At 34.4% G+C, this 18,130-nt stretch overlaps 1 protein-coding gene across 2 annotated transcripts; it reads right to left on the bottom strand.

Moving 5' to 3' along the window:
* Positions 1-3,546: 3,546 nt before the first annotated feature.
* On the bottom strand, positions 3,547-12,791 carry LOC114245582 (trace amine-associated receptor 1). Of its 2 annotated transcripts, none has more exons than XM_028177805.2 (8): positions 12,401-12,791; positions 11,906-12,031; positions 10,253-10,369; positions 8,798-8,937; positions 7,296-7,464; positions 6,125-6,253; positions 5,924-6,049; positions 3,547-5,844 (listed from the first exon to the last, which is right to left on the bottom strand). In XM_028177805.2, the coding sequence occupies exons 1-8, from the start codon at positions 12,617-12,619 to the stop codon at positions 5,371-5,373; spliced, it is 1,500 nt and encodes a 499-aa protein (XP_028033606.2). In that variant the 5' UTR covers positions 12,620-12,791; the 3' UTR covers positions 3,547-5,370. The 2 variants fall into 2 exon arrangements, with proteins under 2 accessions (XP_028033606.2, XP_089593371.1); XM_089737245.1 differs by having other exon boundaries at positions 12,544-12,680.
* Between the last annotated feature and the right edge of the window lie 5,339 nt (positions 12,792-18,130).

The raw sequence follows: 18,130 nt of genomic DNA, 5'->3' as shown, positions 1-18,130 counted from the left end.
AAAGGCTTACTTTGTGCGTCTACATGCGATATTGGTATCTTAAACAGTCAAACCTTCGTACGCACTTACACGTTTTTCATTTTGATTGTAATGCTCTGAAATTATCATATTATCAACTTTTATATTTAAGGCAGTATGTACATATTAATTATTATATTAATCTCAAGTATAGTACTGTATAAGAGTGTATAGAATCTGCAGGTATTTAATGTAAAATCGGAAAGACAACATGGTATGGCGTGGCATGGTATCAGTAGTTTTAAATATTTTGTGAACAGATACCTATGAGTAGAAGGGTTATTTCGATAATATCCTGAAAAGCACCCCACGCTTTTTTACAATAAAATCATTTTTTCTTACACTATTTTTAATTAAAATTTATTTTCTATTTTTTAGTTAGATTTTCTATAAAAGTGTATTTTTTTAGTTTTTTTGAACTATTATTTATTTTTAATTCTTTAATTGAATTTCAATTTTTTCAATTTTGTTTAAATATAGTCGTCATCGATCCTTAATAAGTATGCCAAATTTCGAGTTAATCCGACGTTTTGAAGGGGGTCAAAATCATGTTGAAAGATTCCGTTACATACTAACATACATATGTCTGAAGCTAAAAAAAGCGTAATATCTTAAAGAGTGACATAATATTATTAAAGTATTGCAAATATTAGTTTTATTCTACGCATTATTTTCTTTTTGTTTTTGTATTGCGTAGACGGGTGATTGAGGTGCCGGCCCATCTGATTTCAAGTGGTTACCGGAGCCCATAGTCGCGTAAATCCTGCCACCCACCTTGAGGCATGAGATCTAAGTCTCAAGTGTATCAAGAGTGACCCACGTCTCAAACTGCATTACCGCTTCATGGTAGGAATAATAGGAGTAAGTGAATATATTAGTAGCTCTTGATGTGGTCTTCGTGATTTGATCTACAATATGGAACCAAAGCACGTATCGGCCATCCATTATGACCGAGACAGTTTGCCTGCGTAATAAATATGCCTACACATTTACACACCGCGTTTCTTTAGTTGCACAAAACGCCTTGAAAATATTTAAGCCAGAGATTTCTCCGTGGCTATACCATTTGTTACAATTTCCTCGTTAAATACGCCCGTAAAAAATGCTGCTAAATTGTGACAAATTATTATGTCTCTCTTGGATATAAAAAGAACGTTAAAATTATAGAAGCTTAAAGATCTTACTTTGTAAATATTGTTTTGTTTGTGGATAGGTTTAAATAATGATTTCAAACAAAACTATCCGGTTATGTAGTAAGCATTTGTTTTATAGTATTCTCAGAACTTTGGCGCACTAAAGTAACATCTTTTGAGTCTTTTAATAAGGTAATAGTCATTATTACATAAATACTATCTCATAAATTTAAAACAGAGCATCGCCTCGTTGGAGTTGTGGATAGTCATTTAGATAACATAGTATTAAATACGTACTCTAAATTTGATGTGTAGTCGAAAACAAATAAATAAATATAACAATGCTACAATATACTGAAGGTTTCGACTTGACGTATAAAAATTAGTCACGGAATTCAGGTTGTGAAGTCTATGGACGTAGGCATTTAATACCGACCCTGGGTTCGTTTACCCCGCAAACCACTAAAAAAATATTTTAAAAGTTTTTGTTTTAATTCCTTACCTTATTCACTGGTGGACTGAGGGGCTATTCCAGCTACACTGTGGAAGGTTTTTATGATTTTTTAAAGGCTCTTTCTTGGTGTAATTACATCAAGAACAGGTGCTCTTGTGATTTACGCTTTGCTAATAGTCATAATATGATGAAATAAGATTCTAGTTTCCGTTGAATATAAATTTTGACTTTGTTAAAATGTGAATGAATTACCATGGTATCAATAATAACTACTGCTCGCAGAACCAACACTACAGTACTTAGTGAGCCATACGTAACAACAAGACTCTAGATCGTCTGTTTCTTACGAATTCACGGGTACTTTGAAGACGTAACTATACTTGAGACCTTGGAACTTATATCTCAAGGTGGGTGGCGCATTTACGTTGTAGATGTCTATGGGCTCCGGTAACCACTTAACCCCACCAAAATAAAATTTAAAAAAAGACGTTTCTCGTAGAATCTAGAAAAGCTTCCTGTGATAAGTAAGGTCGACAGGAAAAGACAACGCATTAAAAAGGTTTGAGCGCATAATTAAATGGAACGGGTTGATGGAGAAATTGGTCTGGGAAAATGAAGTCTAAATTTTTTTTTTATTGCCTAGATGGGTTGACGAGCTCATAGCCCACCTGGTGATAAGTAGTTACCGGAGCCCATAGACATCTATAACGTAAATGCGCCACCCACCTTGAGAGATAAGTTCTAAGATCTCAGTATAGTTACAACAGCTGCCCCACCCTTCAAACCGAAACTCATTCACTTCAGAAAAACGCGGGAATGTGGTACCTATATGTGCGGACTCACAAGAGGTCCTACCACCAGTAAAATACAATCTTCTGCAATGAAAACAATGAAAACAAAGAAGAAGATTATATGAATTACGCCCTGTCCTCTTTTAAGATATATATTAAATATCTCTATTGTTTGAATCAATTTTATCCACTGAGACATCTCGGACGTAACTCCAGACATCAAGACGTTTAGTACTGCTTACGGCGCGCTCCCAACAGTAAAATGTTGCGGATTGGCAATAAAAAACCCTATAAACTCGACGTATAACAGATGAACTAGTTTCAGAACTGCAGCTTTACGACAACTTCACACTTAAATATAATAGAAATGTCGAATAATTTTCATGTTGTTTCTTTTGTTAAATTTAAAATTAAATGGTAAATTATATGGTTTTGTGATTTTTTCTGGATGTCATTGTACGGCAGTTTAGTAATGCCATCCTACATATGCTACAAAGTCGTCACAGGTTCTAATTTGAAGAGGTAGCTAATATGGAGACCCATTCTATTAATAATTTTTTTATTGCATGAGCTCACCCTACCGCATGTCATGGACATGACAATGTAAATACCACCACTCGTCTTGAAACATAAGCTCCAAGTCTTATTGTATTGTATAAGGGCTGGTCCACTCTTCCAACCGATACTCGTGACTGCTTCGCAAAGAAAATAGACTTACTTGTGACACCTATCCAGATATTCTTAAGAGAATATCTACGTTAATGTTTGATAAATCCTTCTATAACTGTAACAGTAGTTGATATACTAAATACTGGAAGTGTTGAATTTGGAGTAATTTGCTATAGTAATATAGTTGCAACCAACGGAAATGTCTGCGCAATAATTTTTTTTTTTTTTCGAATTAATATTCGCATTAATAATAGCAAGGCCCCCCATAACCTAAGTCTGATAATAATATATTCAATAGCTGTGCACGGTGTGTGGTACTTGCACTTTTCTTTACTCTTTCTCTATTATTTTATGATTAGTATAGTGAGATACAGGGCAATGTAGCCTTTTCATATGGTTCTCGTTCTGGCTAAAAATAACTGAAGCGAGAGGCGAAGTATTGCAAAAAGCACAATTTTGTGGATAAACTAAACAAAAGACATTTTATTTAAAACAGTTTATTATCATTCTCGTCTGCTTCTTAAACATTATTTTAGACGTCAACAATAATATCAATCAAATAATTATACATATTAATACAGTAGGTATACAAGAAAAACGATTGTGCGATTCAGATCAATTTCAAGAATTTTCCCATCAAACAGTCTTATTATTTACATTATTTGTGGAGCTATCATAGCATGTAATTAGTATGCCTATTTTATACTATGTTTTCACAACATACGACTTTAGTTCTCAGTATAACTAGATTATAATGTAGGTCGGTCTCATAGTGTCATTTATTACCTCAATGTCGATGATTGCAGTTCAAAACATTTAGCACTCCTGCCTACAATTGGTGCATTATTCTGATTAATAATTATTACAAACAAAAATTAACAACTATAATATGAGCCCAGTATCATTTTCCCCTCTAAAATTTTAAGTTATGTAACGAATGAAAAAATCACAGTAATTAAGAATATTTGCCTAAATATTCCTAAGAACATTGGATTGACGTTACAATGTTACAACAATACCAGTTACTATCCAGTGTAAACAAGCACACACACACATAATAGTGAATTCCGCCAACATGCAAGAGCGAATATAATCACCCACATTGAGACACCGAAGTATTGTAATTTATAATGACACTCTTCGAACCAAACACATGAATACTTGACAACAGCAATTATGCGCATAGTGGTACTAATCCGAATGTTCAAATTCACTCTGCCATCACTAAGTAAGTCAATAAGTTAAATTGTTTTCGAACTTAGACACATTGACGACAACTTTGGCCAGAAGTCTTTGAATGCAGTATTAACAGTATGCTTTGTTTGTTTAAGAGCTTTAATATAAGTATAAATATCTCAATATATTTAAGTTCTGAAACAGTTTTCAGATTTAACAACATTAAAATTACTGTTTCGTGAGCAAGATTTTTTATGACACAAAATCTCTAGTCGCTCTAATCACTATTTATCGTTACCTTCACCTTACATATATTCATCATTACAAAATTCACATTTACCTAAGTACAAGTACCTTATTTTTAAAATAATCTTTCATAAATTTCGGTACTAATATTATTAAATAGAATACTAGAATTTCATTGTTCAGACTACCCACAGACACGTAATAACTTGTTTTGAAGGCTTTAATAAACCTCCGAAATGTTCACACAAATAAGACCAGATACTAATGGTCCACAGATTCTACATCACTAGTTTAACGAAATTACAAAAAATATTAATTACAATATGTTTCTTCTAACACTCATCACACACTCTGGGTCACACTGATGTCTTTGTTCTGATGAATAATCTAAGTGAACCACATTCACTGCTTTATCAAAAGTAACCCTCGGTGTCGTCTCGAGTCATCGAGTTAATGTTACTTCCGTGTCACTGGAGCTTCTAGAACTCTCCTTAATAACATCTAGTTCTCTATTAGACAATGAGGAATTTCGAGAAAATTTATTCACAACACCATATTCATTTTGCCGTCCGTCTGCCACGGTGTCACAAGTTTCACGAATACATCCATTCGTTTCTTTGTTTTCATCAGAATCATCTTCTGTTGTATCATTCACTTCTACCTCTAGCAAATTATTTGATTCACCGAGTCCGTAGGCGTTGAAACTTCGTTCATGACTGAGACTACGTATCCTATCGAGATTCTGTTCAAGAGTATGTATGTCATCATCGACACCATTAGAATCGTCAAATTTCCATTTAATGTTCGAATTAAAGTGCTCCACTCCAGGATACATACCTATACTATTACTTCTATGCCCAAAAACTGGGCAGTTTCGGTATTCTCACAATTCCGGATGCCGTCCATTACAAGTCTTAATAAAGTTGCTCTCATCTAAACTAAGGTTAGAGCGCGATCGTCCGCAGTCTAGGCTTGGACTCGGCTTAAACAAACAAAAATCTGAATTTTTTAATCGACAGTGTCTTGAACATGATTCAATTTGAAAAGCTGATCTATCCAAATGACGGTAATCAGAGGGACCGTACCCTTCAAAGTATCTATGATCATATTTACAAGCACTTGTGGGGCAGCCTTTGAAGGACCCTGTACATCGGTGAGGGTGCTCTCTGTGGCAAGCTTTTTGAATAGCATGGAGAGATGTTGAGGAAACGGTGCGTTCCAAAATTTCACCCCAATATTTTTCTCCAAGTCCTTCGAATTCACCTTTTGAATTCAAATCAGATGGAATAGGCGAACCGCAGCATCCAGATCGTTTTTCATAGTTTTGGGGAAAAGGTTTCGTTCTCCTGCAGCATACCTATTTAACAATAATTACCAAGATTTAAAATATAATAAAATACTTAACATAAATTATGTGTTAACTTGATTTTGCTTACATAATATTGTAACAGCTCATTGCTGATTCTTCTAAAGTGTCCATTTAATAGCCAGTACAGGAAAGGATTCCAGAAACTATTACTCAACGCCAACCACGTCACGATAAAGTCCAAAGAAGGTGGAACCTGCAAAATATATTGGATAAATTATAAATTATAAATGTAATATTTAGTTTATGACCGTTTATAAAACAAAGATACCTTGCAACCAGTACAAGCCGCAACAACTTCCTGAATAGTAGCTGGCGTAACCATCACAATAAAACCCAAAGACATCGCGGCCATTGTTCTGGACGTGCTGACGCTATGAGGTCTCACAGGAGCTTGTATCTAAGAATTTTTACAAAATGTTTTAAATCTTTTTAGTTTATTTATTAAAATTGAGCATATGTACTTAGGTTTTCATAACAATTTAGATTTTTTGTTTGCCTTGCATGTCAATCGAACATCCAATCCACCTGACGTTGAGCGATTGCGGTCGTTTATAGAGATCAGTAATTCCAGGAGCATCACTTATGTTCAAACTTCATTTGAAAAACGACATGTCATGATGTCCGCGAAATAGCATGGAGAGTAGTTTATTCAATGGTGCAATGCCAAAAGGCATGACCGCATCATCACAAACAATTAGATTGAGCACTCCCCATGGAATAGACGGATGTGGTAAGAAAAAATGAGATACAGTTTTTGAAAGCATTTTTACAAGACTGAAAATATCAATAACAAAGTAGAATAAGAAAGAAAGAAAAATTGAACAAGGAATAGCTTATTCTGTATATTGATGCAATTACAACGCGAGCGAGATTTTATTTATGATTCCAATGTAAAAAGTTACCCTATCTGAATAATGAATGTTCTCCTTTATGAGACCGTAAATCAAATACATTTTTTGAGTGCTCCGGTAATAAGGATTATTATTAGAGGTATTTCACTACAGATTCTTACCTAACGTAAAAATTAAGATACAATGAACCTTTAACATTTGATAACCCAGCGTCACATAAGATCTAAACAGCTAAAAATACAGTGAAACCACTTTAGTTACAGTATGAGACTTTTTAAACACGCGTGTCCTAATTTCCTTTTCACGTTTGCGTTGAGAAGCAAAGTAGATCGAATTCTAAATAATAATTTTATTACAATCATCTAATTAAAACTAAGCGGATACTATTGGATAGCTATAGATTTTTTGTCTTGAATTCAAGTGAAACCCCAAATTGTTATTGAATTAAAATTACTTTAATTATGTACTACTACTAAATTAAAAATACTTTGATTTACATCAAAATATAATCATCAATATAAATTTTAATCATCAAAATAGTTCATCTCATAGAAATATTAAGAGTGACAATGCAAATCGACATCTTACCACAATTTCGTGATCGCCATGCGTTGTTTTCGTGCACGGCACTGGTACACCATTAGGTCTTATAGGCTCATCACATTTAGTTCTAGTTTTACTGACGTGAAATCCAGACCCGTAACAGTACATTAAGGCCATTGTTGTCGGGAAATAATAGGCACAGCATGACAATATCCTAAAAATATTTATTTCATTAATTGATGAAGTGAGCGAAGAAATGGTATATGTAAAGGGAGTATGGAAGGAGAAAACATGTTACGCCGACCCCAGGTGACTGGGAGAAGGGCAGGAGAATGATGATGATGAATTGATAAAAACCTTGAATATTATATTATATTATGGTCAAACCAGGTGAAAAGAAGATATAAGAATTGGTTTTATTACGTGCGCTTCAAAACGGTCGTAACGTTAATTCCACGAAACGTTCTGTATGCTTGATTACATAACTGCATTCGTTAACAATAAATAAAATGATCAGAATAAAAAAACTTATTCTTCTGATTCAATTCTAATATATTTATTATTTGTATCAAATGGTCACAAAAGCTCTGACGCCGCAATCCAATTTATTTTTTAATTTATTTTTTATTGCTTAAATCGTCCACCCGACGAGCTCACAGCCCACCTGGTGTTAAGTGGTTACTGGAGCCCATATACATCCACAACGTAAATGCGCCACCCACCTTGAGATATAAGTTCTAAGGTCTCAAGTATAGTTATAACGGCTGTCCCACCCTTCAAACCGAAACGAATTACTGCTTCACGGCAGAAATAGGCAGGGTGGTGGTACCCACCCGCGCGGACACACAAGAGGTCCTACCACCAGTAATTACGCAAATTATAATTTTGCGGGTTTCATTTTTATTACACGATGTATTCCTTCACCGTGGAAGCCAATCGTGAACATTTGCTGAGTACGTATTTCATTAGAAAAATTGGTACCCGCCTGCGGGATTCGAACACCGGTGCATCGCTCAACACGAATGCGCCGGACGTCTTATCCGTTAGGCCATGACGACTTCAAAATTCAATTGTTCAATTCACGACTTCAATTGTTCCCGGAATCTATGAGCGTCGCTACGCAAATACCTCGTATACCTTAAAATATCAGATAAAAATTTCCATTTCTATAGCTTAAACTGCAACGGCTTTGTAACAAACAGATGGCATATAGGCAAGTTGGTGGCACAAAACGACGCTCCCAGGCTTACAGTACAGTAAAGTACTTTTTGATTACACTTTTTAATGCACTATACAGCCCAACACAAGATAGTTGTAGAAATAGCAGCAGGTTGTGTAAAAACTCATCGTGGTAGGTAAGTCAATATTAAAAAAAAAATGAATCTAACTATCGAGCCACAGCATAATCTACAAATACATAAAAAACGTTACAAATGTCAGCAAAGTTTCTAAGAAGTTAGGTATACGCTATACACGACGATAATAGCAAGATTCCAGGTCACTTGAACCGCAATTTATGTATGAGCTATTATTATGTTGATACGCACCTGAACGCAACCCTGCTGTGGAACACGTCACAAGCCATAAGCCCAGTTGAGTTGAAGTAGTACCCGGATCTCGGCAAAACCATGATTGCGAACAGCGAAACAGAGAGTATCCAAGTTATACTTATGACTAAAACACAACCCTGTAACGAATATTAATTCTTTAATAACAAAAAGACTGTATTTAGCATAAGGTATTTAAAGTATGTTAGTTCTTTCGTTCTAACTGTTGTTTGGAAGCGACACTGGTCTCTTAAAGTAATAACAAAAAACGGGTCTATTCTACTACCACTCAAAAGCAAAGCACATATTATTTAATACAAATATACTTCCGACTATGACTTATGGATGTCAGACCAGAATTTTAACTCAGAAGAACTTCAAAAAACTACAGACATGCCAACATAGTATGGAGAGAAGCATGTTAACTACTAAAAGAAAGGATAAAATAAAATTAAAAGATATCTACGTACGAAAACTAAAATAGTGGGTGTATCATACACAATTAAAAATTAAAGTGTAAATGGATAGGTCATCTAATAAGAAGCAAAACAGAAAAATGGGCTAAATTATTAGTAGCTGAGTGGTATCCTCGAGAGGGGAAAAGATTAAAAGGACGACCGTTCGAAAGGTGGGTAGACGACATAAAGGCCGTTGCAGACTCTACTTGAAGAGGAAATGCCACGACCGGGACTTACGCGAAATCAAAACAATCATTGCCGATGTCAAATGTTTAAAAAATCTACATTAATAGTATGTACCTAAATACAAATTAAGGTTGTTAATAAAGGCTTCTTTATCTTTATCTAGTTCTTTCATCAAATTTGAATTTCTTGATTGAATGACACCATGTTTTTGTTGTAGCCTAAATAGTAGGCTGACGCAGTGATAATTTCATCGCTCTATTGAGGCAATAAAGAGCTGGTAGTTTCTTTTTGAGAACTTATAGCTCGGTTTATTATAAATCTATTCACCACGAAATAATTACGAGTTCTGATTTAATTAGTTGATCTATTGTAACTGAGACTTCAATTTGTGTCTCGTGCAGCATGCGACATTCGTGTGGTCTATTGCTTAAAATAATGGGTGAGCTACAATATTGTACTGCCATTTACAAAACACGCTGGTTATCAAACCAAAAACAAAAAAAAACACATGCAAAATGCTTTCATTCATTCATTACCCGTTAAAAATATACTTTCGCAATTTTTTTTAGATGAAATTGAGTTTTGAGTTTAACCAAAAATAACATTTTTCACGTTAACTCTTAAATCGTATTTAGATGTTTACTCAAACGAATACAGCTTTTCTTACATAAGCTACCGAGAAAATAATTGTGATTATTAATAAAAATAGAAAGTGCGATCGTGTAACAATAGATAGGCTTGTGACATATTTTTTAATTTTGCACAAATCACATACAAACATGTACACTACCAAAAATCATAAGAATCTCACCTTTTTGCTGGAATGCTTATGATAAGCATTCGGGTGTAACAAATAAAGGTAACGGTCAATCGCCATGCAGACAAGAATAACGGCGTTCTGTTGACTCACGGCTCCCCTCAACAGAGCCTGGGTAATAAAGTTTTTCCTTTAAACTCAAATAAATAGGGAAACGGGTTACTTTAACAAAACAAGGAAACATTTCAGAGATTCTAAATGGTCTAAGTACAGATACAACAAAGGAACGTTAAGGAACAAGTCAGCGGTTTCATCAGTCACAATGCTGAAGCAACTTTGTGCTTGGTCACTATAAACCATTAGGGGACATCGTATTATTTTGATAATGTAGCCGAGTTACAAAGGTTTTATTGTTAGGTACGCGTCGTGCGTCGCTTGTGGAACATCAACGACTTTATTACCCAGTAGCAAATAATTAATACAAGCATAAACACGATAGAATTGTTTCTTGTAATTATTGTTACTTAAATTTTTTATTTTTATCTTTTTTTATTGCTTAGATGGGTGGACGAGCTCACAGCCCACCTGGTGTTAAGTGGTTACTGGAGCCCATAGACATCTACAACGTAAATACGCCACCCACCTTGAGATATAAGTTCTAAGGTATCAGTATAGTTACAACGGCTACCCCCTCCCTTCAAACCGAAACGCATTACTGCTTCACGGCAGAAATAGGCAGGGCGGTGGTACATACCCGTGCGGACTTACAAGAGGTCCTTACCACCAGTGCATTTATGAATACTAATTTTACGAATTTACTGTTTTTTTTTTAAATGGCATTGCAGATGACGTATTTCATCTTAGCTGTAATTTAGTTGATAAACAGATTTCAAATTAGTTGCGAATTTGATTTATATTTAAATGATTTTTAAAATCCGATTACTGTCTGACTTTAGCACTTCAATTGAGAAGTTTTTTCTGTGTAGTTAACTTTCCTCGTTTTCTCTACGGTTCTTGTTTGAGCGAAGTTTTGAACTCAAAGCCACGTCTAGCTACGACTACATCTTAAATAGATTACGGAAATTTCCAGTAACGCAATATGCATTCGTTTCTGTTACTTCAAATATAAATCATATTTATAATGATGTTGCTTATTAAATACGTCGAAATACCATAGAATTGACAAGCCTGCTAATTTTAACACAGTATTAGGATAGTCGACAATGTATTTTTCAACTATATTTAAAAAAAAACACGTGTGGCACTCGGAGACTACCGCGGTAAAGCTATTGCATAGCATTTTTTATCAACTTATGCAATTATAAATCGACAATAATAATTTAATATTAAAAGAACAATAAAATAAGACCACGCTATATTTATAAAGATTAACAAAAGCAAAACATTAACTGTGCCCTTCACACTCATAACCTAGACCGCGCGAGGGAGAGATCGGTAGACTTTCCATGATGTGCATGCGGCAGTGCGACGTCAGGCCGCGCGGTTATTCACAAACACTACACAAGCGCAACGTGTGAATGTGTTGAACGCGAGCTACATAGTAGGCGTAGTAGGGGTGTCAGGTTATTTTCGTTACGGAATTTCTTGATTCAGTCGCCGCGCTCAAGGCCCGCGCTAGAAGCTATGCAATAGTTTAAAAAGAAAATTGACATTTGTGTAATATGAACATCCCAGATAAAGTCTTACCTGTATCTGACAAAATATCTCGCCATACGGCCAACACTTGTAAAGGGCAGGCAGAAGAGCCACTGGAGCTATCAAGATTCCGGTGAACAAATCGTTCAGAGCAAGTGACGTCAGCAGGTATCTTGGCTGCAAATATTTAGATTCACGTGAAACTTTTATAAAGCCTCGTATAACACATATTGTTCATAGTCCAGATAACCACAACAGTAATTTTAATAGTTACCATAATAATATGTTTATTTATTAGTAGCCTGACCAATGAGCCAATGCTCTAACTAAGACAACAGTGAATGTGAATAAAAACAAAATCCCATAAACAAAAATTACAATATACATGTATAGTCGTTACATTATTATTGTGTGTATCTAACACATTTACATTTTGAACTCTCAACAGAAAATGTAATCGTGTAATTTTATTATTGTGCTGTTAGGTACTTAAATATTGAAAGTTGTTTAAAATATCTACTCAAGCTATTTTTCACATTCTGCTACCTGATTTCCAATATATTTGATGTAACGTCGATTATTCATAACGCAGATTAAGATGAGATTCCCAAGGACAATTGAAGTGGAGAGTGCAAAAATGAATAAAGCCTTTACGATGTCTCCGGGTGCTGGTAGAGTCGAAGGCCAACCTTTGCCATTCATCCAGCACGAACTGTTTGATAGAGAAGGCGCTACCAGCAATGCGCCTTTTGTCGAGTCGAACATAGTCGGCGCATGCAAGCTGCAGCGCGCTCTTCTTTTGAATAAGGCATTTAGACTTCACTTTGTACTGTCTACAATCTTTGTCTACGATTTTATTGAATTCAAACACTTAAGTCTGTGCTTTAATAAATGAGAATTTATCTTCATATCTTGCTTGAACTCTGTTCTGTTTTACCTGAAACAACGAATTTTCGATTGCTAATAAATTTAATTAGTTAAACATAAAATAGATCTAGTTTAAGTAATTAGTTTTAGGGCACCATTGGGCCTAGCCTCATTTCATTAAACTAAAATATTTTTCGGAAAGAAGACAAAAATAAATCAAAAAGGGCACAAAATAAAAAAAAAGCACACAATATCAACACAAACAAACGAAACTAATGTAATTGAGTGCTAACGGCAATAAAGTATTCCAGTTGCGTTAAAAACGTGGCTCGTAAAATAGAAAAAGCTTTAAGCCCCGGTTACTGAATCAGTTTTACTCTCTTCGCAACAAAGATTATAGTGATAAATTGACATTACCCATGAAAGCTGGGATTATTACTGAAAGTGTTGGAGACGGAGTTTTCGAAAACAAATTCGAGTAATACAAGTACTTTCTACAAGAAGTTTACGATGTAAGATCACAATGATAATACCATCGTCCGACGTCAGACATGAGTAGCTTCTATGTAACAGCAATACACAGGAAATAAATGTACCTACAGCTAATATTAGTTAGTGTTTGCGCAGCTATTCATATCAGAAACAATCAACTGACCAATATTTTATTATATTATAATTATTAATTTGTTAGGAGGTATTTTATCACGTAAAAGGATAATAGAACTCACGACCCATTTAATGGTAAGTGTTGGTTATTGAGGTGGTTCAGCAATAAAATCGAGGAAACAAAGAAAAGGGCGTATATTTTATCGAGAATCACAATTAATAAATTGAACAATATTGCACAGCGCGTTGCGTCCGGTAAGCCGGTACACGTACGAGTCCTTCATTTGACCGTTAGGCGATCACAGACAATACCAGACATTACAAACATAGACAAAATATATTTTATTTGAGCGCGTCGCTAACAGTAAGTGTTCGCGTATTCAATTGAAAGTTGCGTTTGTTGTCTCCATTTATGACACTGCAACACTTCAAAACTTATGGCACAGTTTACCAGTTCGATGATCAATGACTTCTTTGAACAAATTGATGCATTTCATTTCCTCAGGACATGACCAGAGTTTTGTGAGCGTCGCTAATTTATTTATAACATGATTTTATTTAACCATCAATTTTGTTCATCAACACTATCTCGCGTCTTAATTGAAGACTAACACTTGAGGCGAAACCAATTTGTAGGAGACCATTACTCGCATTCGCGAACTCGTTAACAAACCGAAGCTCAACTTTAAAGTGATAAAAGAAATACGAAGTACTGCGAAGTGTGTCGTGCGTGACAGGATACGGGCTGAAAATCTTTTCACACGTTTCCTCTGAGAGTACATTTCGTTGTTTTATTTCTTTACCAAGTAGAATAATAGAAACACCTCGTACTATCGGAAACGAATCGATAAACGTAGGTACATGACCTTTGAGATAATGTACATAGTTCTTTCATAAGTTTCATAGAGTACCCAATTTTGTACTCTACAAAACAACCCTGTAGAGTTCTAGCGGTAGCGTTTTCACGCGATAGATCCACGATAGACAAGATTGGACGGTAATAATTACTCTTGAAGAATGCACCATCACTACTTAAAGACTTAAGTAGAAAGGCAGAGACAAAAATATTTTGCTCTGAAGACGAACATTAAGGACTTTAGGTAGATAGTGTCACACATATTTTGTTATTATTTATAACATAATATTATTTTATAGATAAACTAAGATAAAGTGTTTTAGTCTCTCGAAAAACGCCTAGACAAAAGCTACTATATCAGAATGAATCAATCATCTATGACGTCACATGAAACGTTAAGAGTTCACGTTATCGGTACTATGTTTCCACCTATTTTTTAAAACTTATTATTATTATTTCAAATAAAACACTTGTAATTTCAATTTAATTCAAATTTGGAAATTATTATTAAAACTACATTTAGGGCTTAGTATTGCATCTATTGGTTATTCTGTTTATTAGATTTAAGTTTTTATCTTCACTAGGATCGCAGATATTAGGGACTCTAAACATCTTGTCTATTAAAATTTGAGTTCTTTTTTTTTCTATTTCAATGGCCTAAGAGATGGAATCAACTTGTTTTATTTAGCGAGGTAGGTATTTCAAATTTCTGTTACAAAATCTTGTAAGAGGTTGCCACCGCTATTCTACTAAGTATGTTGACAAACTTCGTTCTAGATTATTGTTGATATGTGTTCCTTAACTCTAACAAAAATGTCAATTTATTCAGCCTCATATAGGAGAGCCCACATTCAATTACAGGATCACGATCTTGCAGATATACTTAATATATCTTAGACGTTAACTCAGTTTTTGTGGGTACAAAAAAAAAATTTTCAAATTAATGTCTATTTGGGCGAATATCCCATCTTATTCTTCGAATTTCGAGATATAAATACATATAGCTTGTAAAAGCGCATCATAGGTAGTTGACAACGACTATTAGTTGGTTCCATTAGATCTTAATCTAATCTGAATTTAATTAGAGAACATAAATTTGCTTCCTCAGAAGAAAAAAAATATTACTTTTAAATTAAAAGAAAAGGGAAATTTATGAAAAGCATTTTAAAAGCATACGATGAGTTTACTGTGAAGCTGTGTTTCCATAAGAGATTTTCAACCGTCGAATAAATTCGAATCAAATTATTTCTAAGGTAACTTCGCAAAGTTTCTTCTTTTTGGCTATGGTTTGAATAAAAATATTTTGCATTAAATTAACATAATTGCTTATGTAAAAGTTAGCCTGTCTTGTATTATAATACATGACCTAGTTGTAAAATAAGGAGCTACATTTTTTAAATTTCATTTTATTTCAAAGTTGTTCATGTATGCGTTTATTTTTAATTTTTACAATCCGAATTCGAACAGATTTATTATCACGAGACACTATTAGAGGTAGTTTCTTCTATAAGAGCTGTAAATGTTTTGAATTTTATTTGGTGATAAGGATCACAGTCCGTCCGATTTTCAAGGAACAACTACTGGTTTATTATAACCTTAAGTATTTTAATTTCTTCAAAATTTCATTAATCAATTTTAAAGCAAGAAACCTGTTCAGAAAACAAAACTTCTTATACATAGTTACAAGTTTGAAACCGGTGACCTACGTGAACTGTCCGCTCCGACGTAATGTCCATTTGGCGACGACGCGTCTGGAGTTTGGGCGACCTTTAAATTTGATGGCGCACTTCAAAAAAAAACAAGTTAGACGTTTAGATGTTGATGCCCTTGCATGCACGTACAATACACAGTACTTACTTATTTTTTAAGTACACCACATCCATTTTAATGTATGCCTGCCGTATCTATCAAAACATTTATGTTTGGAAAGTTGAGTGACCTTCACAATTTCAATATTATGTTATGCACCCTCTAACGAATAATGCTTACAGATTTTTTACCTCGTTTCTTTTACACGGAACAGAAGCATTCCTAAATAATAGAGAGAGTGAATTAAATATCTTTGAGTGAACGTCTTAAACATTTTCATTATTTGAAAATTTATTTTTATGGAGATATCCTATTTATTTCATCGAGTATTTATTGATTCTTTTACATAAAAGTAGTTTTATTGAAGTCTTTTTAAAGTATTCTAACTAAAAAAAAAATTTTAAGCCTGCACACACATAAAATCTTTTATCATCGATCTTCTTTTAAATATAGAGAAATACATTAAATAACTATAGTTCACATTCAGCACTAGCTGGCTTCATAGACCAACTATATTGTTCTAAGTAATATAAAACATTTTATAATCAAATAAAAAAGAATTTTGATTTTTTTAAGAAATTTCCCTTTCAAGACGCGCAGGCCTTTGTGTTTAAAGAGATTATAAATCCCACCAAAATTCATCTAAAATGGGTCAATTTAATTAACAAGTCTCACGGGGCGTCAATTGGTCGCCATTTCGGAAGCTTCATCGAATATTTTGGCCGAACCGCACCGCCCGCTGTGAAAGCTACAGCGCGAATCACGATTCATTGTACTGTTTTCTTTCAACACCAGTGGTTTTTTTTGTAACTTTGTTCTTTGTTTTGTTGCTAAAATATTAGGTTTATTGTGCAGATCTTTCTGAACGACATTAAGGAATTGTTATCTTTACAATATTGACGGAATTTGGTACATTTACAAATTGTACTTGCCGCAGTCTGGCCACTAGCTTAATTGTTAAAACTCAAAACATTTATAACGTAGATACTATTGTGCCTTGTAATCTAATATTGTATTATAATCCCTGTTCGTTTATTTATTGCAATCGTCTAATACATAATATTTTATTTAATGTTACTGGCGGTAGTACATCTTGTGTGGCCTCATGGGTAAACACAACCACCCTGCCTATTTCTGCTTGAAACTGTAATGCGTTTCGGCTTAAAGGATGGAGCAGCCGTTGTACTGATAACTGTGACTTAGAACTCACGTCTCAAGTTGGGTAGCAGAATTTACGTTAGGGATGTCTATGGACTCCGGTGACCACTTAACACCAGGTAATCCATCAGCTCAGCCATCCATCTTATTAAAAAATAAATAAAAAACCAGGTGGGCCGTCATTTCGCCAGCATTCGTCAGGTAGTAATGTCAATAGTAATGTAAAAAATAGTCGATTCAAGTTAATTGCGCATATATTCAAGTTGTTTTACCAGTCGTAAGTAAATCAGTGACCTAGGGTGTTTCAGAACTATTCTAAGGGAATCATAATTGTAACCAAAAAATAATATACGATCATAATACACGGCAATATATTGGGTATCCTAAAACAAAATAGGTCAGAGATGTGTTAACCCATTTGGCTTCACCGAGAACTTGGCATAACGGCCAAGTCCGTCGAGGACAAGTCTTGTTGTGGGTTTGTATGCAACAAAAATTATTTCGGTCTTTGTGCCTCGATGTAGGATTTCGGCTTTATTACAGTTCTTTGGGTTCATGTGCTCGCTGATTAAAATCTTTTGTCATTTTCTTTTAGTTTACAGAATAGTATTCTTGTGAATTTCTCATTAGCAGGTAACGATTTGCTTGTATCATCAAGCCAAAACATTTTTGAAAATAAAAGGCTATGTTAATAAGAACAACAAAGAAAGTTCTGTTCAAACGAATTAACTCAAACTTGTAGATTATCTTGGAAATTACGTTAAGTGAAAAGCTTTGTCTAGGATTCCAATAACTCTCGAACATTTTATTTGAAAATTTCTATCCAAATAAAAATACATATTAAAATTATTATACATATTATCGGAGCTAAGTAAGCTATTTGATATTTGATAGAGTTGCGGTACTTAAAGAGCTCTAACTTTTTGTTTATGTTTGAAGGATTACCGGTGGCGCAGAGGCATTTCCAGTTGCACAGGGAT

Source organism: Bombyx mandarina, chromosome 23, assembly GCF_030267445.1.
Source record: "Bombyx mandarina strain Sakado chromosome 23, ASM3026744v2".
Classification (NCBI taxonomy): domain Eukaryota; kingdom Metazoa; phylum Arthropoda; class Insecta; order Lepidoptera; family Bombycidae; genus Bombyx; species Bombyx mandarina.
The sequence above is the reverse complement of the archived record's forward strand: the minus strand, read 5'-3'. Positions and strand labels throughout refer to the sequence as shown.